Genomic DNA, 26189 nt, shown 5'->3' on the forward strand with positions numbered 1-26189 from the left:
ATCTTTAACATAATTTGTATTTTATTCCTCAGGGCCGCACCGCCGATCACCACAGGTGGTGCGGCCCTGGATGTAATTGCAGCGGCGGTGGTGGCGGCGGGCAGTAGGAGATGAGCGCTTCCATTGTGGAAGTGCTCATCTCCATATTCATCTGTATCGCCATCCTCAGGACAGCGATACAGATGCCTGTGCTGCGGCAGGGGAGGGAGAGGCGTCTCCCTTCCCTGTTCTTCTGATAGGCTAAAGGCACTAATGCCTGCAGCCTATCAGAGGCCAGCTTAGGCGGCGCAATGATGTCATGCCTGAGCCGGGCAGCACACAGCGGGGGACACAGGCCGGAAGAGACCTGCATCGCATCGCTGCTGATGGAGGTAAGTATTAGTGTTTTTTTTTAAACTTTGCGGGGGGAGCTGGCACTATGGGCTGGCATTCCTTACAGCCCCATTTTTTTGGGGGGTGGCATTCTGGGGGCATTTATTTCTTGCCTATTTTGGGGGGGCACTATGGGGGCATTTATTAATGGCAAATTATGAGGGGGGCACCATGGGGGAGAGGAGCACTATGGGAGCATCTGGGGGCTTTTTTTTATTATTGGCACATTATGGGAGGCACTATAGGGGAGAGCGGCACTATGGGGCATCTGTTGCCACTATAGGGGCATTATTTGGGGGGCACTATGGGGAAGTGGGGGCTCTAAAGGGGCCTTTTTTTATTGGCACATTATGGGAGGCATTATAGGGGAGAGAAGCACTATGGGGCATTATTTGGGGGCACTATGGGGGAGTGGAGCACTATTGGGGCATCTGGTAGCACTAAGAAGGGGAATTTTTTACTGGCACATTATGGGGGAGAGAAGCACTATAGGGACATCGGCTGGAGGCACTAAGAAGGGGCATTTTTTTACTGGCATATTATGGGGGGACACTATGGGAAAGGGGAGAGGAGCACTATGAGGGCATTTACTGGGGCACTATATAGGGGTATTCTATACTGGCATACATTATGGGGACATTAGCTCAACTGCAGGCAATAAACGGGGGTATTTCATGTACTGTCATATTATAGGGATAATTATTACTACTAGGAGGTATTATGGGGAGCTTTACTAATACTGGGGGGCTATGAGGAACATGATTACTAGTATGGGCACTATTTACAATCACAAAATTTGGCACACAGGTACATCAGGTGTCCGGGAAAGTTTTAGAACAGGTCTCAGCTCTATGGGACGTATCGTTCCCAAGATAGTCCCAAAAAAATGCATTAGCCAATAGAAGCGTGGTCACATGACCCTTATCAGCCAGGTCCCGCTAAGCCACGCCCGTGATCCGGTTAGGCCATACCCCCTCCCATTCCTGAGCCAACTGGGATTGAAACAATAAAGGTAAAAATCTACTTCTGTCAGCTGCAGGGGTGGGTGGGTGGCCGGGCGACTCTCTCCCTGTAGCTCACACTCATTTAGGCTCCACTATACTTAGGCTTCATTCAGACGTCCGTACTGCATTGCACCCAGCCGACACCCCCTATAGAAATGCCTATTATTGTCCGTAATTACGAACAAGAATAGGACATGCTCTATTTTTTTCAGGAGCTGCAGATCGAAAGATCGGGGCCGCACTCCGAAAAATGTGGATGCGGACAGCACACTGTGTGCTGTCCGCATCTCTTCCGGCCCCATAGAAAATGAATGGGTCTGAACCTGTTCCGCGTAATGAATGCAGACCCATTCTACTGATGTGTGAATGGACCCTTAGAGAGAGCTGTTCAAAAGGACATGCCCCCGATCTGGTTAGACCCCCTCCCACGCCTCAGCTCACTGAGTTTGAAAAAATGAAGTTGAAAATCAACTTCTAGGTCCTGCTAAGCCACACCCATATCTGGTTAAGCCACGCCCCTCCACTCCTTGGCCTACGGGGATTTAAAAAATGAAGGTAAAAATCAACTTCTATCAGCTGCAGGGGTGGGAGGGAGGGTGACTTTCTCCCTGTAGCTCACACTCAGACAGTACAAGTGCTGCTATCATAGAGTGAGCTGTTCAAAAGGACACGCCCCCGATCCAGTAAAGGCCACTGTTAAGGGGGCAGGTCCCTGTGGAGGTCACTGTCAAGGGGGTTCTAATCACAGCAAGACCTCAGCACACATCTTTCAGTGGCTTTTGTGGGTGCACGTCCCCCAGACCCCTTTCACCCGAGGTGTCTATAAATGACTTATATCAGTGGTTTGGAGACAGCACACCAAGGACGGCATATAGCTTCAATTGAACATTTATTTTACCAGTGGTACAATCTCAGAGTAATATTTATTGCTTATTGCGACGTTTCAGGCTCAATTTGGTGCCCTTTATAAAGCTATAAATACAAATACAAGGGGTATATCAATACAGATATTAAAAAAATGAATTAATGGGAGTGCAATATTTCATCTATAATATTTATTTTCATTAATCATAATGTACAATATTTCATATAAAGAAAAAAACATACCGTATTTTTCACCCCATAAGATGCACTTTTCCCCCAAAAAAAATCGGGGGGAAATGGCCCTGCGTCTTATGGGGCGAATGCTGACAATTTAACATCGCTGGATGCGATGTAGCGTGAGCTGGGGCCGGGGGAGGGACTGGGAGGAGGAGCTGGGGGCCGGGAATAGCGGCGGGGCGGTGCAATCAGTGTAGTATAGCACCGCCCCGCCGCTCCGGTATACTAATATTAAATGTCTTAGTCGATTAAAATGTATTATATATGCCCCCTCACTCCTATATTGCGAATCGTACCTTAAATCCTATTCCTAGGTGCTGTAATGCAGGCTGGGCGGGCGGCAGCGTAACTCCGATGTCACGTGCCTGCGCCGCCTACTTTATGAATGAAGCAGGCGGCGCAGGCAAGTGACGTCAGCGAGTGACGCGCCGTCCGCCCGGCCTGCATTACAGCACCTAGGATGAGGATTTAAGGTTCGATTAGCAATATAGGAGTGAGGGGGCATATCTAATGCAATTTAATTGAATAAGACAATTAATATAAGTATACATGCGGCGGCGGCGGGGGGGGGGGTGGGCTCTATTGGATGATCGAGCTGATGGCACAGTTAAGGGGGGGGGGTCTGTGGATGCCACTGTTATGGGCTGGGGGGGTGTGGATGGCACTGTCATGGGCTGGGGGGCTGTGGATGGCACTGTTATGGGGTGGGGGGGTCTGTGGATGGCACATATGTAACAGTGCCACCCACAGATCCCCCTGTAACAGTGCCATCCACAGATCCCCCCTGTAACAGTGCTATCCACAGATCCCCCCCCCCCTGTAACAGTGCCATCCACAGATCCCCCCCTGTAACAGTGTGTCAGTCATCCACAGATCCCCCCCATAACAGTGTCCGTCATCCACAGATCCCCCCCCATAACAGTGTCCGTCATCCACAGATCCCCCCATAACAGTGTCCGTCATCCACAGATCCCCCCATAACAGTGTCCGTCATCCACAGATCCCCCCATAACAGTGTCCGTCATCCACAGATCCCCCCATAACAGTGTCCGTCATCCACAGATCCCCCCATAACAGTGTCCGTCATCCACAGATCCCCCCATAACAGTGTCCGTCATCCACAGATCCCCCATAACAGTGTCCGTCATCCACAGATCCCCCCATAACAGTGTCCGTCATCCACAGATCCCCCCCATAACAGTGTCCGTCATCCACAGATCCCCCCATAACAGTGTCTGTCATCCACAGATCCCCCATAACAGTGTCCTTCACAGATCCCCAGTAATAGTGCCACCCACAGACCACCATTAGTTCCAAACCCACCAAAAGCACACCTTTTGGTTAAAAATAATTTTTTTCTTATTTTCCTCCCCAAAAACCTAGGTGCGTCTTATGGGCCGGTGCGTCCTATAGGGCGAAAAATACGGTAGTATGTCTGTGTGGGTAACACGGGCCAAAGGGTAAGTATGATGAAAATACATGATTAAGTGAATAGGAAACTGAAAATTCTAATGATATAATTGGAAAACATGACCGTATATACTGAATAACATGATTACAGGAAACAATTTCAGACGCAATCTCAAGATGGGCAAACAAGTAGCCAGAGAGGGTAGTATCAATTGGCCTGGATGCTTACAGAGGGGAATGACTCTGATAAAAGCACCAGGTCAGTTGAGTGGTCTCCTTATACAAATAAGCAATTGACAGGCTGGAATAACCTTTTAGGGTTAATATGTTATATTTTAGGGTTGATATATTATATGCAGAGGTGAAATGCAAAAGCTGTCCATAAATATGTAAAATACAATCACACACAAACAACACAGATGTAGCCAGTATAGTAGTGCAGTATATATGCAGTAAAGTGCTATAGGATCGGCAAAGTATCCGACCCAACCAAGCGTGCTGCTAAAAATGAGGTTGGGCGATTAAAAAATATAATGGAGGCATTGGCGATGCCTTACCTGAGAAGGCCGGGTGTCAGAATTCCACAACATGCAGCAGATCAGAGGCATGCCGTGGGGTTTTATCAGGAAATCACACTTGACATATATATCCTACACATGTAGATGCTTATATACACTTTTTACATTTAGTCCTAGACTACTGATTGCCTACTCTTGACATGTGTATTTTTTCTTTTGGTATTAAAACTTAACTTTTATTATTCCTTTTTTTAAAATATATATATATATATATATATATACACATATATATATATATATATATATATATATATCTTATTCTTATCTAACCTACTACTTTAAAACTATCTACAGAAATTCCCTATGTGCTGTACTAGGTTGTTTGCTTATGGCTACTGTTCTGGTAGCTGCGCGCTTGCTCCAGTTTCTGCCTAATATTTATTGATGCCTGCTTTCTATTGCACTCAGTTAGGGTCTCCTGTAGCTTAAAATCTTATGCACTGCCCCCCCGACATGTTTCGCCATTTACATGGTGTCCTCAGGGGATCGGGCAGTCTGCAATGAGATCGATGTGGCGAGGTCTATTTATTACCTCCTATTGTATGACGCGATCATGTACTAGTTTATCGCTTTGGTCCTTGTATAGACTAATAAATAGATAAAAATCAAAATCTGACCTTCCTAAAAAAACAATAGATAAGTGGCGAGCTATAGCTCAACAAAAAGCAAGAAAAGGCACCTACCTTCCAAAAGACACAGTCGAACCTAAGACGGAAAAATAAATAAATAATAAAAAACTGAAAATTAATACATTTTCTTGAGGATACAGGCGGACAGAGGTACTCCCCTGTGTAACTTTGATGTTAGCCATTGGCAGCTCATGCGTGACACCTGCTGTTTATTCAGGCCCTTTCCGGATGCCACTTCATTTGTCAGTCGCCAGGACTACGGGACTCCTGGCCAGGGGACAGGAGACGTGGCGCCTATATCTCACGGCCACATGAGCCCTGTGGGGGCTGAACTGGAGGAGGAGTGGGACATTCGCACACAAGGAGGAGCTACGGGGCAATGAGGAAGATGACCCAGACACATTGTGGCAGTATGTAGTAAAGATAGAGACAGGGAGTCCTTCTGAGTCACTTTCACAAGTGTGGGGGGGGGGGGGGGGACAGGAGCAGTAGCAGTTCCATCAGCAGCAACTTAAATCTAGAGTCTCTTATGAGCAGTTTTCTTCACCCGCCTAGTAAAGAATCTACTGCAGCAGCAGCAGCTAGACATAGAGCAGAACCTGAACCAGCAGGTGATGGCATACTTGTACTGCACCCTGCCACCCCACATCGAAGATCCCCCGGACTACTGGGAAGCCAAACTTGAATTGTGGCTGCAACTGGCCGAGTTTGCCCTGGACAAACTTTCCTGCCTGGCCAGTAGTGTAGCATCAGAGAAAGTGTTTAGTGCGATGGGGGCCATAGTTACCCCGAGGAGAACTCGCCATTCCACCCAAAATGTTTAGAAACTGACCTTTGTGAAGATAAATCAGGCGTGGATCAGCCAGGATTTTCACACACCATTGCATGATGCATCAGACTAGATCATCCATAGTGCCACACCCAAACTTTGTTAAAAAAAGAGCCCTTTTTTTCTGGCTACTGGCTTTAGCTACTATTCTGATGCTGCCACCCGCCTGATGCCACACACCTGCTGCCAAGTGATCCTACTGCCACCCAAAATCTTGTGCTGGTACTGGCTACTCTTTTGCCCCCCACCTCCCCACTCTGTCACTGGGCCACTCTGTGGTCTCCTCATGCTGCTGCCACCTCAACACTCTGTAGTCTCCTCATTTTGCTGCTAACTCGCTACTCTGTTGTCTCCTCATGCTGCTGCCACCATATCGCTCTGTGGTCTCCTCATGCTGCTGCCAACTCACCAATCTGTGGTCTCCTCATGCTGCTGCCAACTCACCACTCTGTGGTCTCCTCATGCTGCTGCCAACTCACCACTCTGTCACTGGGCCACTCTGTGATCTCCTAATGCTGCTACCACCTCAACAGTCTGGTTTCCTCATGATGCTGCCAACTTGCCACTCTGTGGTCTCCTCATGCTGCTGCCACCTCAACACTCTGTAACTGGGCCACTCTGTGGACTTCTCACGTTGCTGTTCCCACCCTCCCCACTCTATGACAGGGCCACCATTTCCTCTTTTTGACCTTGTTGACATCACCATTTATTTTACCCTTCTTCTGATCGGATCCTGTCTTTGGAGCAGCTGTAAGGCCTGTATCACATGGTCCCTATTTTGCATCAGGATATTGTGAGGTTTTGCTCTTGTAGACAAGATAACGGACGCAGTATAGAGGCAATCACAGAGTCTTTAAAGGGGTTGTCCGAGTTATGAAAAAAAAAATATAGCACTGAAAATCTGATGGGCAGCAACTAAGCTAAGCAAGTTTTATGCAAAAAAAAAATATATTTCCTCATTTCCCTGGTTCATTTCTGGCCCTTTGTTTACATGCAATAGAAACAACCTCTGCCCCTCCCCCTGATCTGCAAAGGGAGTGGCTACAAGTGCTGCCCTGAGTCACATGTCTGCCTGCTGGGAGACTCAGCAGCATGTTGTATGTGTAGGACTACAAGCCCAGCTGTATAATAAAACTGCTAAGGGAGTGGATACAAGAGCTGCCCTGAGGGACATGTCTGCCTGCTGGGAGAATCAACAGCAACTTGTAAGTGTAGAACTACAAGTCCCAGCTGTATAATGACACTGTTAATACACACAGGATCTTTCCCCTACCTTCTTGTGCAATGCTCTCTCTAGTATGTCAGCTCCAGTGCCCAGCCTGAGCTCCTCACTGAAATCTGAGAAACCAGGCACTGCAGATAAAGTGAGTTAATTGGAAAGCTGTTACATTTGCCCAGTTAGGAACATAGAAAGATCAAAAAAAATAACTCGGACAACCCCTTTAACTTAAATAGTTCAGTGTTTATTCACACATAAGGAAAAACAAAAAAGACTGTTCACAGTCTTAGGCCTCTTTCACACGGGCGTCATGTTTTTTGCCCGGATAAGATGCGGGTGCGTTGCAGGAAAATGCCGGATTTTTCCGCGCGAGTGTATAACATTGTAATGCGTTTTGCACGTGCGTATGAAAAATCGGCATGTTTGGTACCCAAAAAGAAGTTCGGGTTTGGGTTAGGTGTTCTGTAGATTGTATTATTTTCCTTTATAACATGGTTATAAGGGAAAATAATAGCATTCTTAATACAGAATGCTTAGTAAAATAGGGCTGGAGGGGTTAAAAAAATAAAAAATAATTGAACTCACCTTAATCCACTTGATCGCGCAGCCAGTATCTCTTCTGTCTTCTTCTTTGCTGTGCACAGGAATAGGACCTTTGATGACGTCAATGTGCTCATCACATGGTCCAATCACATGGTTCATCACCATGGTGAGGGATCATGTGATTGGATCATGTGATGTGACGTCACCACAGGTCCTTAGCCGGCAGCTCAACATTACAGAAGAAGACAGAGATCCGTAACTACGCTAAGTGGACTCGGTGAGTAAATTTAATTTTTATTTTTAACCCCTCCATCACAATTTTACTTTGCATTCTGTATTCAGAATGCTATTATATTCCCTTATAACCATGTTATAAGGGAAAATAATGCAGATCGGGTCCCCAGCCCGATCGTCACCTGCGTTGCGTGAAAAACGCAGAATATAGAGCTTGCTGCGATTTTCACGCAACGCACAAGTGATGACGTCACCGAAGGTCCTTTTCCAGCCAGGTCCTGCAAGAAGAAGAAGAAAGAAGACAAGCCCGGCTGCGCGATTATGTGGATGAGGTCAGTTAAATTTTTTTATGATTTTTAACCCCACAATGGACCTTTTACTTGGCATTCTGAATTAAAGAATGCTATTATTTTCCATTATAACCATGTTATAATGGAAAATAATAAAATATACAGAACACCGATTCCAAACCCGAACTTCAGTAAAGAAGTCTGGGTAAGGGTCTGGGTAACACTTTGCACCTGCGCGATAAAAACTGAACATCGTAAAGCAAACCTACTCGCACAATCTTCCCTGATCGCAGACGCAACGCATCCGGACCTAATCCGGACACGCTCCTCTGCAAGGGTCCTTATACACCACTGGCCGATAAGTTCAGATGCTCTGAGATGAAATAAAAAAGAAACACCAAAGAAGTGACCCCATTTTGGAAACCGCACCCCTCAAAGTATGTACCAAGGGGTGTAGTGAACATTTTGACCCCACAGATGTTTTGCAAAAATTAACTCACTGTAGATGGTGCTAAGTAAAAATTGCAATTTTCACACAGATATGCCCTTTTCAGTGACCAATGTGCTGTGCCCAGTGTGTGCCAGTATTAAATGCATGCCCTCTTATTATTTTGCAGTGCTTCCTGGTTTTATAAACACTGTACACGTGGCCCTAATCTTCTGCCTAGACATACCATAGGACAAGTGATGCGTGAAAATCACCGCTTTTGTGCACAGCCCCATAGAAATGAATGGGTCCGGATTCAGTGCGCGTGCAATGCGTTTAACTCCCGCATTGCAACTGCGTGGAATACTCGCCCCTGTGAAAGGGGCCTTAGGGTTTGTTGACACCATGTAATGTCCATAGAACAAAATCTTCACATGGTTAGCAGATTTTCACCCACAGTCCACAGCAGGCTTTAGGGGCCTGTTTCCCTGCATGCAGCTCTCAGCCCATTAGGACGGTCCCAAAACACAGAGATTCCCTAGCTTCTCTGTCAGATAGAGGATAAACCACACCCACCTGAGAACTGTCTGGGTTTTTTATATAGGCCAAAAAGACCCGGCCTGGAGTGTGGGGAGGAGCCAACCACCCAGCACTTTGGCTACTCCCAGTAAGAGCCGGCCCGGATCGGCTTTACAGCCATACTAACAAAAACAGTGTCAGTTAGCACTAGCTGCCACTGACACTTAATACTACCGGCTCCTACCTCACCGAGGCCAGGAATCTCGGTGACACATACTTTGCATCAATGACGGCCCCTTGCGTCTTCCTACATACCTCCCCCTTTGTTCAACCCTGAGGGGGTGAACACCCACCAGACAGTGTACTAGGGACAGGGCATCTGCGTTTCCCTGTAACCTGCCTGCCCTATGTGCCACGTAAAACTTGAAGTTTTGTAAAGATAAGAACCATCTGGTGACCCAAGCATTCCTCTCTTTGGCTTGGCTCATCCACTTCATATGGGAGTGGTTGGTCACTAGATGGAACTTTCTCCCCAACAGATAATAGCGGAGAGACTTGAGTTCCCACTTGATGGCCAGGCACTCTCTCTCCACTATACAGTACCTAGTCTCGGCTGGGGTAAGCTTCCGGCTCAGGAAAACAATAGGATGTTCATCCCCATTGATGCCCTGAGAGAGTACAGCTCCGAGGCCTACTTCAGAGGCATCGGTCTGTACCACAAACTCCCTCTTGAAGTCAGGCGTCACCAATACCGGGGACCCACACAGGGCAGACTTCAAAGCGGAGAAAGCCTTTTCCGCCTGCTCATTCCACTGAACCGTCACTGACTTGCGTCCCTTCAAAAGGCCTGTCAATGGTGCGGCGACTGTAGCAAAATTGGGTACAAACCTCATATAGTACCCCACCATACCCAGGAACGACTTTACTTGCCAAGTAGTGACAGGTCAGAGCCAATTCCTAATTGCCTCAATTTTGTTCACCTGAGGTTTGATAGTTCCGCGTCCCAATTATATATCCCAGGTAGTTGGTCTCTTTTAACCCTATTGTGCACTTTTTTGGGGAAGCCAGCCTTCCTAAGAAAATCCACTACAGACTGTACTTTAGGTAGGTGACTTTCCCAGTTGGTGCTGTGGATAATGATATTGTCTAGGTACATCGAAGCGTACCGACGATGTAGACGGAGTACAATGTCCATTAGCCTTTGAAACGTGGCGGAAGCGCCATGTAGACCAAAGGGTAATACCTTGTACTGATACAGCCCCTCTGGTGTGATGAAAGACGTTTTTTCCTTGGCAGCCTCCGTCAAGAGTACTTGCCAGTACCCTTTGGTGAGGTCCAACCCAGAAAAATACTGGACTTGGCCTAACTTCTCAATAAGCTCATCCACCCGGGGCATGGGATATGCGTTAAACTTAGAAACCTCATTCAGTTTGCGGAAGTCGTTACAGAACCGCAATGTCCCATCTGGCTTGGGTATTAAGACTATCGGACTGGCCCATTCACTTTTTGACTCCTTGTTGACACCTAGCTGGAGCATTAGCTGCACTTCCTCTACAATGGCTTGTCCCCGAGCCTCGGGTACCCGGTATGGTTTTAACCTGACTTTTGCCTGAGGATCAGTGATAATGTCATATCGGACTATGGAAGTGCATCCAGGGAAATCCGAGAACACATCCATGTTCTGACTAACGAACTCCCTGGCTTCCTGAGCCTGTTTAGAGGAGAGGCTGTCAGCAATTTTCACTGTGGCAGCCTCTTCCCTTGCTTCAGACAGAGGGGCCAAAACCACTTCCCCTAGGAACCCTGGTCATGGGCTGTCTTCCGTACAGGTTTCCCTAACTTTACAGAGTTTGAGCAGATTTACATGGTACACCTGCTCTGGCTTTCGCCTTCCTGGCTGGTGTACCTTGTAATCTACTTCTCCAATTTTTTCAAGCACCTCATAGGGCCCCTGCCACCTAGCTAGGAACTTACTGTCTACGGTTAGTACCAGAACCAATACCCCATCACCCTGGTTAAAGGTCCAGACACGAGCCTGCCGATTATAGATCCTACTCTGGGCTTGCTGTGCTGCCTCCATATGCTCCCTAACCAGAGGTAAAAAAAATTCCATCTGTCCTTGCATCTGGGTGACGTACTCAACAACACTTCTGTGCGGTGTGGGTTGTTGTTCCCACGCCTCTTAACAGACCGCGAGAGTGTCTGCCATATAGCAGTTCAAAGGGCGAGAACCCAGCAGAGGCCTCTCGTACTGCGAACATGAGATATAGGCAGAAGAAGGTCCCAGTCCCTCCCATCCTTAGAGACCACTCTTTTTAGCATATTTTTTAATGTTAGATTAAACCTCTCTACCAGGCCATCCGTTTGCAGATGATAAACGGACATCCTTAGCTATTTTATGTGAAGCAACTTACAGAGTTCTCTCATGACCTTGGACATAAACAGGGTCCCTTGGTCAGTCAGATCCTCCTTAGGCAGACCCACGTGAGAAAATATCTCCATTAACTCCTTAGCTATGAGTTTGGCTGATGTATGACGCCTCCGGGTACCAAGTGGAGTAGTCGAGGACAACCAAGATGTGTTGGTGTCCTCTAGCAGACTTCGGTACCCGGCCTACGAGATCCATAGCGATTCACTAAAACAGGACCTCGATAATCGGGAGGGGTACCAAGGGACTATGGAAATGTGGCTGGGGGCTCGTTATCTGGCAGGTTGGGCAAGACAATATTCTTCTACCTCTTTGAACACACTGGGCCAGTAAAACCGCTGTAGAATCTGGTCCTGCGTTTTTTTGCATTCCCAGATAACCCCCGAGAACATGCTGGTGGGCTAACTCTAACACGAGTTTGCGATAAGCCTGAGGCACCACCAACTGTTTAATGGATTCCACTAGCAGCTGGTTTACACGATGCAACATCTCTTGACGAACCACAAAACGGGGAAACACCGACTCTACCCCCAGTTGTTGTGGTTCCCCATCTATTATTAAAACATTTTCACAGGCTCGGGATAAGGTTGGGTCCCGATGTTGTGCAGTACTAAAATTATCCCCGGAGACATTGAGGTCGGCTAGCTCTGGACCTGACGGCAAGTCCTCCATGTCTCCCACCATCACACTTAGCGGGGTTGTCTCCCCCTCTTCCACCAAAGTGGCGGTCACCCCTACCTCTGGCATTTTGGACTCAGGTTCCCAGGGTTCTGGTCTCCCCCTGAGCCGGGCCACTCTGCTAGGTTCACATCTGTCTTACAGGTATCGGTAACTTTCGTGTCCGGCCATAGTGCCAGGAAATCAGGGTAGTCTCTCCCAATTATTAGTTCATACAGTAATTTTGTGGCGACAGCCACCTCATGAGTCCACCTGCCGGCCACCGTTGATATAGAGACCAGGGCGGTGGGATAGTTCTTTAAGTCCCCATGAATGCACACAATGCTGACCTTTCGGCCAGTATACTCAACGGGCCGCACCAGGGCAGCTCTTACCAGGGACACCAGGCTCCCTGAATCCATCAGTGCCACGGTCAGAGTCTCCCCCACTTCCACCTGGCACAGGTGGCTTTTGTCTACAGTCTCGGAGGTACCAGTCGGTAGCCAAAGTTGGTATCCACGGGTTCACCCTGATGGGGACAGTCGGCCCTTATGTGTTCAAGCTCGTGACACCACCAGCAAACCACCGGGGCTGGGTCTGTAGGGGATACGTCCCGGGCAGGCTTGGCTGGCACCCGCCGCCGGGTCTGGGTGGAGATTTCCAGGGTTTGATTGGCCCCCACGCAAAATAACCCCCCTGTAGATTTCTGGTGGCCTCATAGCGCTCCACCAGGTCGACCATCTCTAAGGCATTACCAGGAGACACCTGGCCGATCCAGTGCTGGAGAGGGTACGGCAAAGCCCTCCAAAACACATCCGCCAACAGACGGTCCAGCATAGTAGTGGGAGTTAATGTCAGGCTGCAGCCACTTCTGCAACTGGTGTAGCAGGTCATAATATTGTGGTCTGGAGGGTTCAGCCAAGTTAAATTCCCACTGGTGCACCCACTGAGCCTGGACCAATACATTCACCCCCAGTCTCACCAGAATCTCACCTTGTATGGTTGGGTAGTCGGCCGCTTGATCATTGAGGAGATTAAAAACACTTGCTGGGATCCAGACGACAGGAACGGAACAACGACATCAGCCCACTGGTCTCAGGGTAGTTTCTCCCTTACAGCCACCTTTTCGAACCAGATAGGTCTCGACGTCATCCGTGGGGGACATCTTAGGGATCGCCGCATGGACAGCTTTCCGGGCATCGTGGACGGTCTGGGACGCTCCGGCTGCATGCAACACCATTAAATGTTGTAATAGCAGCTGGTTAGTTTCCTGCTGCTTGTTAGCCTCCACGAGGGCTTTCATGACCGCCTCCATTTGATCTGGGGACACGGGTCGTAACCTTGCCAGCTTAATATAGGACATGCACTTGTGCCCGGGAAAAACAAAAAAAACATTTCGGCCTACAGGCCTGCCTTACTGCGTTTCCCGCATCCTCCACCATTTGTGGGGTTTTGCTCTGGTAGACAGGCTAGCGGACGCAATATAGAGGCAATCACAAAGTCTTTAACCTAAACAGTTCGTGTTTATTCACACATAAGGAAAAACAAAAAAGACTGTTCACAGTCTTAGGGTTTGTTCACACCATGCAATGTCCATAGAACAAAATCTTCACCTGGTTAGCAGATTTTCATCCGCAGTCCACAGCAGGATTTAGGGGCCTGGAGCGTGGGGAGGAGCCACCACCCAGCACTTTGGCTACTCCCAGTAAGAGCAGGCCCGGATCGGCTTTACAACCATAATAACAAAAACAGTGTCTGTCAGCACTAGCTGCCACTGACACTTAAAACTACCGTCTCTTACCTCACTGAGGCCAGGAATCTCTGTGACACCTTCCATCAATTATGCGCCTTCCTACAATTTGATTTAGTAGCCAAAAGCAGGAGTGTGTACAAAACACAGAAGACATGAAAATATTCCATTCACGTGTCATATCTGTTTTAGATCCACTCTTTTTATTGGCATTAGCAATACTGAACAAATGCTGACCAAGTGAAGGCAGATGCTCCACAGATAGGATCCGATTTTTGTGGGTTATTGTTCTGACAGATCAGAGGAAGGGCAAATTAATCAGTGACGTCAACACAATCTTACTGCTGAAACCCTTCTCCACTCTGTCGGGAGGGAGGGGGGGGGGTGCTCAACTTGTATCAGCGTTTAACAGAACAGGTTCTTTAGAAATATATGTGGAATCAGCTGACCAAATAAGTGAAGTGTGAAGTGATGCCTGCGTTTGATACTTACTCTCAGTACTGTTTAACTGCCACAGCGGACTCCCTATGAATGTTTCTGCAAGGCACAGTGCTGTAAATCACTATACAGGCTCTCTGCAGCCAGAAAATAGTTGTGTTTTAATGAGATTCATCACAAATAAATTTGGATAGAAACATATTTTGGGGAAAATTGGACGAACTGACCGAATCAAATTTTTTAAAAATCCGCTCCTCTCTTGTTTTGACCAATAAATCCTGGACAAGGAAACGGTATTTCTACCAGTCTGGGTCTGTTTTCCTGATTAAAAGACTGTCTGAAAGGGTCCTGGATCACAATGCTGTACATACACAGTATTTTCTTTTAATTCATCTGTGTTCTGTTTACTTACCTGATAAATCATAATATGATTAGCTTAATTTACCTGGCTTATTTTTTACAGATAAAAGGGGCATTTGTTGCCGTTGGTATGGTCTTGTTAACCATGTTTGGTATGGCTGCTGGAAATTACATGATCAATAAAAAAAGGAAATGTGTGACCCTTCAGGATCCAAACAAAAAATATAGGTTACGACTCATTCGCAAAATAGTAAGTACTATTAAATTGTAAATGACATAGTAGAGATGACCAATATTATTTGAAATAAATTCAACCCTAATTTTGTACAAATTTGAGTTGCATCTGAATTTTTGGTGGTTCAATTTGGGCAAAATTTGAGAGGGGGGGAAGAGAGAAAAAGAAAACGTATAAACATTTTTTTTAAAAAGTGAGAGAATAGAGAAGACATCAGAGTGTCATACAGTAATTCTCAGGACAATTGAAGCACTATCAGTTCAGGTATTCAGACCCAAATCTAATTGATCGACCAAATCGAACCAGAATCTAATCTGCTCATCTCCTTTACAAAGCTTCTCAAAATGAAATAATGTAAATCATTACTGTAAATTGTGGGAAATATGTCAGCATTCATATGAAAATGTATTGTGCAGTGTTGTTGTTTTTTTTTTGTTGTTGTTTTTTTTTTTTTTTTTTTTTTTTTTTGGGGGGGGGGGGGGGGGGCTAAATCATAAGTGGTTTGTCCACTAGTGGCCTATCCTCAGGATTGTTCAGATGTAGGTGCATGTGCCTTTATAAAAAGTCTTCACTGGACAAAAACATATGTTCATCTTTATTTTGAGCAAAATATAAAATGAAAACAAAATGAACAATTCTTAGGCCTCTTTAACACGAGTGATGTGGATTGGGTCAGGATCTGCTAACTGATAGATTTGCACATAAGTTCAATCAGTTTTTTCTACTATTGTGTTCAGTGTGCGTATTTTTTCAGTGCAGATTGCGGATTCCAGATGCGGTTTTCACATACATAAAGAAAAACTGAAAAATAATAATCTCCTAGTAACCATCAGTGAAAAAGGCATTTCATCTGGATGCCTTCCATTTCTCACGTTAGCCAAGGCTGCATTAAAAACACACAATATAGAAAATGCTGCACTTTTTCCTGAATGCAGATATAATGTTTGAAAAACAGCACTAATGAACACAGAGCCATTGAAATTAATGATCAGTCTGTATGCTATACGTTCATAACGCGCATCACATCCAGATGGAAAATTCACTTGTGAAAAATCCCTTAGGGGTTAAGTTGCTGCTACCTTAGTAGCAAGTAGCTCCCCCAGTGTCTGCTCAGACCCTGAATATTCTACAACAGGGCTTGACAAATTTCCTTGGAATCTAGGAGCCAGCTAAAAAAGTTAGGAGCCAGGCGGAGCCGCGTCATAAAGCCCCCAGTAGATTCCCCCATAGTGCCCCCCCCCCCCACTTCTCCATAGAGCCCCCCCAATAATACTGTATACCATGTTACATATGCAGTGTACATGTGCTGTATAGTATGGTATATGCAGTATACAGGACCATGATATATGTACAGTATATGACTGACATTCAGTGTACGTGCTGTATACTGTGTTACATACGCAGTATACAGGACCATGATATATGTACAGTATATGACTGACATTCAGTGTACGTGCTGTATACTGTGTTACATACGCAGTATACAGGACCATGATATATGTGCAGTATACAGGACCATGATATATGTACAGTATATAGGACTATGGCATACAGTGTACATGTGCTGACATCTCAGGCTCCTGCCTCACTTGGATGAGAGTAGTAGTAATTTGCACTGAAGGCGTGTATGCAGTGTCCCAGGGGGTCAGTAGTGTATGCTGGGCTTTGTAGTGCAGATTGACCACTAACCTGGGATCCACTGTCGTCTTCAAATCGGGGCGAATGCTGGAACAGGCAGGTAGTTGATGAGTTCGTGACGCCAGTGTCAATTAAACGGTGACACGCCGTGTATGATGTTATAAAAGAATGAAGCAAGCATAGGGTAGCCAACAAAAACTGGAACATTTACTGAATATCAGTGAATACAGCTGGTTCTTGAAAGTACAGAATGGCCGGTCTTAGCAAGGCATTATACAGAGTGTTGATTACAGGAGATGCAGTACAGGCGGCTTACTCACTATTCCTGACTGGTCCTGCTACATGTGACTTTCTCTCCAAGGTCTAATGCCCTTTATCCGGCGTACCCTTGAAGCTGTCCTTATCTAGTACCTCCTCTGTTATCTTGAGTACCTCTTGCTTTATCTGATCGGCCTCTGTGGTATTCTGTGTCTTCAGGCTGATTAGCTATGCCCTTCTGACTTCTATGCATGGACTCAGGAGGGAATCCTCTCTGCACTGAGTCTGGAAACTTCTAACTTCCTGAGCTAGGCCCTAGCCTATTTATACTGAACTGGGGGCTCCCTCTGCTGGCTGTGATAAGGATTGCCGGTAACCGGCCTGACTGGCTTAAAGGGAACTACACACTCAAATCTAGCAGTGTCGGGTAGCCTACCCGTATGCTGCACACCCCCAGACTTTAACGTGAGTAAGGCCTCGTACTCACACACATGCCTGAACCAACATAAGCTGATGCATAATTTAAACATTACATTATAAATATAATAAACAACTATTTCACATAAAAATATAACATTTGCAATAAATGACGCAAGAAAAAGGGGCGTCTTCTTTCTTCTTAGGCACGGCCGCTGGCCTGGCACAGCGGACTTAAGGTGAACCAGGTTAGTCTATTTTTCTTGACTGAGGTATAATAAGGAACTACACAGGATTTCCCCGTGGGTGTAGAACAGGCAAGGGCTCACGTGGAGGAGTCCATTCTTGCGCACAAACATCAAGCAGGCTATTTCCGATAGTAACTGTTCGGGAGGAGACACCACCAGCATAGTCAAAGTCTCTTAAATGGACTGGCGGACGTCCCCTGGTCATCCGGGTGGACCTTCTCAACACAGGGGTTTCCTCTTCCCTTAGCACCGAGGTAGAAGAGGAAGTAGCAACAGGAGGATCTCCATCCGTGAGACCTTGGTCAGGAACAACAGGAACAACAGGAACAACAGGATCCACTGGAGGGGGAACTGGATCCGGGGCATCTTGAACCGGCTCTTCTGGAAGTAAAGGTACAGTAGGTGCCGGAGCGGGCACCAACAAGTTCAACCATGGTGTCAGAAGCCAATGCATGGGATCGGCGTCATACCTTAGATTTCGGACAGCCTGCATAGGATCCTCAGGCTGTATCGATGACTCTGACACAGGGGGTTCAGATATAGAACTCTCGGCACTGGGTCCTGGTGTCAGGCAGAGCTTTAACCGGTTTCGGTGTACAATTTGGGATCCCCTGCCCTCCCGGGTGATCTCATAAGTGTGAGTTCCAACATTTGGGATTGCAGTGACAACATAAGGACTTTGCTCCCATTTACTGTCCAGTTTACTGGTACGGCGGTTATTTTTTAACCATACCACAGCCCCTATTGTCAAGGGTTCTGCATGGGCTGCTTGGTCATAGTCTCTCTGCTGCCGGTCTCTAGCATAGTCCATACGTTCCTGAACAATAGCTTGGGCCGTATTCAATCGCCTTTGGTGTTCAGCAACCCAGTCGGTATTAGGGAATGGGTTGATGCAATCAGGTACGAGTACATCCAAGGAGTGGTCAGCAGGCAATAATCCTTGGCGCCCAAACATCAAATAAAAGGGGGTATACCCGGTGGAACAGTGTATGGTATGATTGTATGTGAACATGAGCTGTGGCAACAGATTAGGCCAATCTCCCCTGGTTTCAGGAGGCACGGTCCTCAGCATCTCTATCAAGGTCTGATTCATTTTTTCACATAATCCATTACCTTGCGGATGGTAGGCCGTCGTCCGGATCTTCTTACAGTTGTGCAGGCGGCACAGTTCATGGAACAGATGGGACTCAAAAGCAGGACCTTGATCGGTGAGGATCTTCTCTGGACAACCGTAGGGCAGGAGGAAGTGTTTCCAGAACAGTTCGGCTGTAGTCTTGGCCGTCTGGTCTCTCACAGGCACCGCTACAACAAACTTAGTGAAATGGTCAATAATAGTCATAGCGTACACATACCCTGAGCGACTAGGCTCCAGTTTCACATGGTCGATGGCGACAAGTTCAAGAGGACGAGTACTTACAATGGGTCTCAGTGGTGCCCTCTGATCATGGTGTTCACCTCGTTTCAAGGCACAGGCTACACACTCCCGACACCACTTCTCCATGTCTTCTCTCATGCCCACCCAGTAAAACCGCTGGCGGATATTTGCCTCAGTCTTTTGGACCCCAAAGTGACCGGATTGATTGTGGTACATCTCCAACACCATACCTGCATCTCGTCGGGGTATGAGAATTTGATGCACTCTTTCGTTGGACACTGGGTCTAGGCTTCTCCGTAGCAGCAGGCCCTTTTGTATGAAGAGTTGATGGCGCTGTCTCCACAGTTTGATGAGCTCAGGATCTGTACTCTTACGCCGAATCCTCTCAGGGGTTCTGCCACTGGTAATGAAGTCCAGCAATTCAACCAGCACTCTACTTTCAGACTGTAGTTTCACCCACCTTTCTTCTTTGAGTTCCGGCCTACTGGAGGGTGAAGGAACTGCAGCGCTGTTACTGGTAGCCCGAGCCTGATCCTGTTGAGCAAATTTATGGTAGAAGGCCGGCATTTCTACATCTTCCCAGGCATCTCGCACATCATCAGGAGCTGTCTCTGTGGGAAGTCTGGATAAAGCATCAGCATTGTCATTAGTACGTCCAGCACGATATTTTACAGAGAAATCATAGTTGGCGAGGCGAGAGGCCCATCTTTGCTCCAAAGCCCCCAATTTAGCTGTATTTAGATGTGCCAGAGGGTTATTATCAGTGAATGCAATGAATGGGGTAGCGGCTAGATAATCTTTGAATTTTTCCGTCACCGCCCACACTAATGCCAGGAACTCTAGTTTGAAGGAACTATAATTCTGGTCATTTTTCTCAGCTCCTTTCAGGGAGCGGCTTGCATAAGCTATCACTCTTTCTTTTCCCTCTTGAATCTGGGCTAACACAGCCCCCAGGCCTCGTTTGCTAGCATCAGTATACAGATGGAAGGGCTTGCTGTAATCTGGATAACCTAACACGGGAGGCTCGGTCAGTTTCTTTTTTAACAACTGGAACGCTATCTCTCTTTCTTCATTCCACTCAATGAGCACTGGAGTTCTAGGACTTTTCTTGGGCTGCCCCCTCAAGAGTTCCTGGATAGGATCGGCTATTTGAGCAAAATGGGGGATGAAACGTCTATAGTAGCCGGCAAAACCAAGGAAACCCCTCACCTCTTTGACGGTAGTGGGTACCGGCCAGTTACGGACAGCCGCTAACTTATCAGGGTCAGGTTGTACGCCCTCTCCGCTTACCACATGCCCCAGGTATTTTACCGCAGGTTTGAGCAAGTGGCATTTAGATGGCTTTACCTTCAGGCCATATTTGACAAGGATTTCAAAGACCTCTGCTAGGTGTTTCAGGTGGTCTTCATATGTTTTTGAGTACACAATGACGTCATCTAGATACAGCAGCACTGTTTCGAAGTTTTTGTGACCCAAACACCGCTCCATTAGTCTCTGGAAAGTTCCTGGGGCATTACATAACCCGAACGGCATACAATTAAATTCAAACAGGCCCATGGGAGTGGTGAAAGCAGTCTTTTCCCTATCTGCCGGGGCCATGGGTACTTGCCAGTAGCCACTGGTCAAGTCCAATGTGGAGAAATAGGCAGCGGAGCCCAGAGCAGTTAGTGACTCTTCAATGCGGGGCAGTGGGTACGCGTCTTTCTGGGTTATTTGGTTAATCTTCCTATAGTCCACGCAGAAACGGATACCACCATCCTTCTTCTTTACAAGGACCAGGGGTGCCGCCCACGGGCTACGACTGTCCCGGATTACATTAGAGTCTTTCATCTCTTGGATCATTTCTTTTACAGTCTGATATGAAGTAGGCGGTAAGGGTCGGTATCTCTCCTTGATAGGAGGATGAGAGCCAGTAGGTATGGTGTGTTGTATGGCACTAACCTCTCCATAATCAGCAGCATGTTTACTGAAGGCCTGGTGGTGCTCTTTGACAAGCCGTAGTATCCCTTCTTGTTGATGTTGGGGGGTAGTCTCGTCCCCGACATGTAGCTCTTCCCACCAGGGTACTTGTGACTGAGGCACCGGCGGACATCCGCTGACTGCAGCTGGCGGCTTTTCTGTCACTGGAAGACGGATGATGTCTTGGAAGAACACCTGAGAAAGCTGGGCAACAGGGTAATGCTTAGTAAGCGCAACAGGATGGTCACTCAGGTTAATCAGACGGACAGGTACTTTACCTTGGGAGACATTCACCAGGCACTTGGCAGCTCTCACATAAGGGTAGTTCTCCATCTGGATAGGTTCCACCAGGGCTGGATAATCTTGGCCTTGGACTCCCAGGACAGCACGACACCATAAGAGAGTTTGGGAATTAGGAGGCAAAGTCACAGGCTTATTATCACGAATCTTGGCAGTACAAATTTCTCCTTTCCCGTTAGCAAACCTCTGCTGGGCACTTAACACAGTGATAGTCTTTTGAATCACCCTCTTGGATGCAGAGGAAGCGGTGGGCAGAGTCTGGTGTAATACGGCAAGGATTTCTGCATAACAGTTTTTGAAGACATTGGTGCCTAGAATGACAGGATGTCCTCCTCTGTCGCCGGCCTGTACTACTATCACCCCCTGTTGAGGCAAGGTTACTTCTCCCACCTGCAGGGTGGGTTCCCAGTATCCATGGATCTTTACCGGTTTGCCATTGCTGGCGATAATCTCTACCCAGGATTCAGGCGGCTGGGTCAATTGGTTGGTGTCCCAGAATCTTTCAAAGGCGGGCAGCTGAATAGTAGTGACCTGAGACCCAGTATCTAATAGGGCTTCAAAGGGGACCCCGTTAATCTCCACATTGATTTTAGGATGGGATCCTACATACCGTGGCATCCAATTTGGATCTTTTGGACCTAGTGTTCTACCTCCCGAGGGGTGGTCCTCAGCCTCAGGGGTTGCCCGTTTAACTGCCAGCAAGTGGATTCTGTGTGTCCCATCTTTTTGCAGTATGTACACACGGGCCGCTGGCGACCCCTATTGCGCCTCCCAGGATCCCTGGGGTGAGTCTCTTGGTATGGAGGTGAGAACGGCTTAGAGGGTGACAGGAACTCCTCTTCTGACATCATAGGTTTTTCCCATTCCTCCATTTTTCTGCACACTCTCTCTAGGCTTTTAGTGAGGTGATTTACTTGCTCTGTCAGCATGGCGATAGTATCGGTAGCTGTAGCTTGAACAGCTTGACCGGCCTCAGCTCGGTTAATGATAAGCGGTTTTGACCTGCAGGCTGATAACTCAGGTGGGGGGCTCAACTCTGTAGATACTGCTGACCCCAGAATTTTTATAGCCAGTTCTTTAAAGTCCAGAAAGGTACTGTTAGGGTGTTGGGCGGACAGCATCTTTAATTGGGTCCTTATTTGCTCACTAGACACTCCGGTAATAAATTGTTCCCTCAGGGTCTGATCCTGGTTATCAGCTTCCTTGGGATCTATCTGGATTACAGCCCCCAAAGCCTCCTGAAGTGATAGGGCATAGTCACGGAGGGACTCACCGGACTTCTGTTTCTTGCCAAAGAAGTGCATCTTTATCTCTGAGGCAGTCCTCGTTTCAAAAGTGGCCCTGAGGCGGGTGAATATCTGCTCTAGAGTACTCCTTTCAGCAGCAGGCCAGGATAATACCTCTCTGCGGGCAGCCCCCTCAAGTTGCGCTAGCAAGATTTCCATTTGCTGATCGGCATTTATGGGGTACAGTTTGAATAAGGCCAGCAACTTTTCTTTAAAGTCTCTTAGGGTATGGGCCTCTCCGTTATAGCGGGGAAACCATGGGGCCCCAAAATAGTAAGGCATGGTAAAGGGCATCATGCTGGGGGCTATAGGATGATTAGGAGCCGCAAGCTCTCCCGGGTCCGGCCGCTCGGCAACTCCCGGATCTGACATGTTAACTTATTACGAGGTGGCCGCTGGTGACTAAAGGGGCCGGAACAATCCCCTTCCCTCCGGATACAAGTTCTTACCGGTATCGGCGGGTTCGCGCAGGCCAAATCTCGTGAGACTCCGGACGTCCTGTGTACGCGGTGACGTTGCTGACGCAGGAAAAGCAGGGCCGCGGCGGTGCGATGATGAAGAGGGGCGGGATTCTCTGTGTCTTTGAAGGGATCCGCCCACGGAGGTCCTCAGCAGCGCGGGAAACTTTACTCCAGGCGGCCGGTGGCCATCTTGATCACGATTCCCTGACAGCAAGCAGGGTGTTGCAAAGTCCAATAAATCACAGTCCACAAATACGATTTTCTCTCTGGGGGTAGCGCAACACAGTACAGCGTCTCTGATTCCTCCCAGGCACAATTTCAATCCACCGGCTTGGAAATAAAGGGTGCAGTCCTCGCAATACGGTGGTGGAATAGTTAAAGCACACAGTTCACACTTCTCTGCACTGTCGAAGTATGCGGATCCTGTTCGTGACGCCAAAAAGAGCGATGCAGTGTCCCAGGGGGTCAGTAGTGTATGCTGGGCTTTGTAGTGCAGATTGACCACTAACCTGGGATCCACTGTCGTCTTCAAATCGGGGCGAATGCTGGAACAGGCAGGTAGTTGATGAGTTCGTGACGCCAGTGTCAATTAAACGGTGACACGCCGTGTATGATGTTATAAAAGAATGAAGCAAGCATAGGGTAGCCAACAAAAACTGGAACATTTACTGAATATCAGTGAATACAGCTGGTTCTTGAAAGTACAGAATGGCCGGTCTTAGCAAGGCATTATACAGAGTGTTGATTACAGGAGATGCAGTACAGGCGGCTTACTCACTATTCCTGACTGGTCCTGCTACATGTGACTTTCTCTCCAAGGTCTAATGCCCTTTATCCGGTGTACCCTTGAAGCTGTCCTTATCTAGTACCTCCTCTGTTATCTTGAGTACCTCTTGCTTTATCTGATCGGCCTCTGTGGTATTCTGTGTCTTCAGGCTGATTAGCTATGCCCTTCTGACTTCTATGCATGGACTCAGGAGGGAATCCTCTCTGCACTGAGTCTGGAAACTTCTAACTTCCTGAGCTAGGCCCTAGCCTATTTATACTGAACTGGGGGCTCCCTCTGCTGGCTGTGATAAGGATTGCCGGTAACCGGCCTGACTGGCTTAAAGGGAACTACACACTCAAATCTAGCAGTGTCGGGTAGCCTACCCGTATGCTGCATGTAAGTTACCTGCAGGTGAACCTGAGAGCCACGAGGAGGGCGCAGGTCAGCGCTATGGCCCCCGCACAGCAGGTCAGGCCTCCGGCCCATCAGACACAGCAGCTGCTTAACGTGCTGCCAGGCCAGACTCTGCATTCCGCTTATAGAGCACATGGGTGGCCCGAGCACGCTGGGGGCAGGGCGGCGCTTCTCCTCATCACGTCTGTCACAGTGGACTTCCGCGGCGTACGCTCAGCCATGGGCAGGGAGCGTGTCCAAAGAGCAGCTGGGTATAGGAAACCTAAGGCACCGTCACACAGCTCTCCGCTCATCTCCACTCCAGTGCTGCCTCCGGACAGAACAGCGCTCCGCACCCATCGCCCAGGCACCTTTGAAAACGGGCTGACAAATACCCAAGCGCCAGGACTAAATTCCTGGTCGCCATGGCGACCTGGCGCCTGGGATTTGTCGAGCCCTGTTCTACAAGTGCCCTTACATACACAAGATCTTGGATCATATAGTCTTAAAGAGATACACACACTTAAAATTTCCTAAACAAATGTAAAAACTGTTATAAGTGATACATAAGAACTATCTACTTAAAGAGGAGCTTACAATCTACTTCACTGAATATCATGAAATAGCCAAGTTATGCCAAAGAAACAGAACTATACAGTGTTTTGTTTGACTACAGCTCTGCCTCACCTGGGGTTAATCAGTTTCATCCTTCTCACACCCTCTAAGTGCGCATGCTGTTTTTTAACGCTGTTTTTGTCAGCATCCAATCCGCATTCTTTGCAGGTAGTATGCTCACCCATTCACTTCTGTCCTCGTCCACATTTCCATTTTTCACTGACGTGTGCTGTCTGCATTTTCCAGGGACAGCACACTTACCCCATTGATTTAGGCTACTTTCACACTTGCGCTTGTGAGTTCCGTTTGAAGGCTCTCACAAGCGGCCCCGAACAGATCCGTCCAGCCCTAATGCATTCTGAGTGGATGCGGATCTGCTCAGAATGCATCAGTCTGGCACCGTCTGTCCTCTGCTCCGCTCAGCAGGCGGACACCTGAACGCTGCTTGCAGCTTTCGTGTCCCCGCCTGGCCGTGCGGAGGCAAACGGATCCGTCCAGACTTACAATGTAAGTCAATGGGGACGGATCCGTTTGAAGTTGACACAGTATGGCTCAATTTTCAAACGGATCCGTCCCCCATTGACTTTCAATGTAAAGTCAAAACAGATCCGTTTGCATTATCATGAACAAAAAAAAAAATATATATATATATATTTTTTTTTTTAATTTTTTTGTTCATGGTAATGCAAACGGATCCGTTCTGAACGGATCTAAGCATTTGCATTATAGGTGCGGATCCGTCTGTGCAGACACCAGACGGATCCGCTCCGAACGCAAGTGTGAAAGTAGCCTTAAATTTATCTGTTCACATTTCAGTATTTTTTTATTGACCGTGGGTCAGTAAAAAAATCACGGAGACATGCTCTACTTTGATCCGTGATGCCGACCAAGAACATCCACTGAAGTCTATGGGTCCGTGAAAATCACTGCCATACATCCGTGTTGTGTTTCCGTTTTTCACTGAAGACTAATAGATTCTTTGGAAATAAATTTTCAGCTGAGCAACGTCAGTGAATTACAGATGACACACAGATGGTAAAAACTGACACACTGATCAACCACGTATCCTTCATGGAAAGCTTCACAGATGAAACATGTATGCTTTTTTTCACTGACGTGTCACTGACGCGGAAATGTGAACGAGAACTCAATGGAGAAGCAAAAGATGCAGACTGCACACTGTGTGCTGTCCGCATCCATATATGTGCCTTCCACATTTTGCAGAATGGAATGTCTGGCCAATAATAGAACAGTCGCATCTTTGCCTGTAATGCAGACAAGAACAGGCCATGTTCTATATTTTTGCGGATGGCACGGAATGGACATATGGATGCGGACAGCACACAGTGTGCTCTCTGCATCTTTTGCTTCTCCATTGAGGTCTCGTTCACATTTCCTAAGGGAGAGTTCACATCACTGTTTTATTTTCTGTTCTTCTGATCTGTCT

At 47.4% G+C, this 26189-nt stretch overlaps 1 protein-coding gene across 1 annotated transcript in view; it reads left to right on the forward strand.

Annotated features, from left to right (window-relative positions):
* Positions 1-26189, forward strand: part of LOC122931572 (NADH-cytochrome b5 reductase 1) — a 294677-nt gene that overhangs the window by 68654 nt on the left and 199834 nt on the right. Inside the window, exon 3 of the mRNA XM_044285647.1 lies at positions 14892-15038. Within this exon, the coding sequence (XP_044141582.1) occupies positions 14892-15038 (147 nt within the window). The remainder of the gene's footprint in view (positions 1-14891; positions 15039-26189) is intronic.

The sequence above is a fragment of the Bufo gargarizans genome, chromosome 3, assembly GCF_014858855.1.
Source record: "Bufo gargarizans isolate SCDJY-AF-19 chromosome 3, ASM1485885v1, whole genome shotgun sequence".
NCBI lineage: Eukaryota > Metazoa > Chordata > Amphibia > Anura > Bufonidae > Bufo > Bufo gargarizans.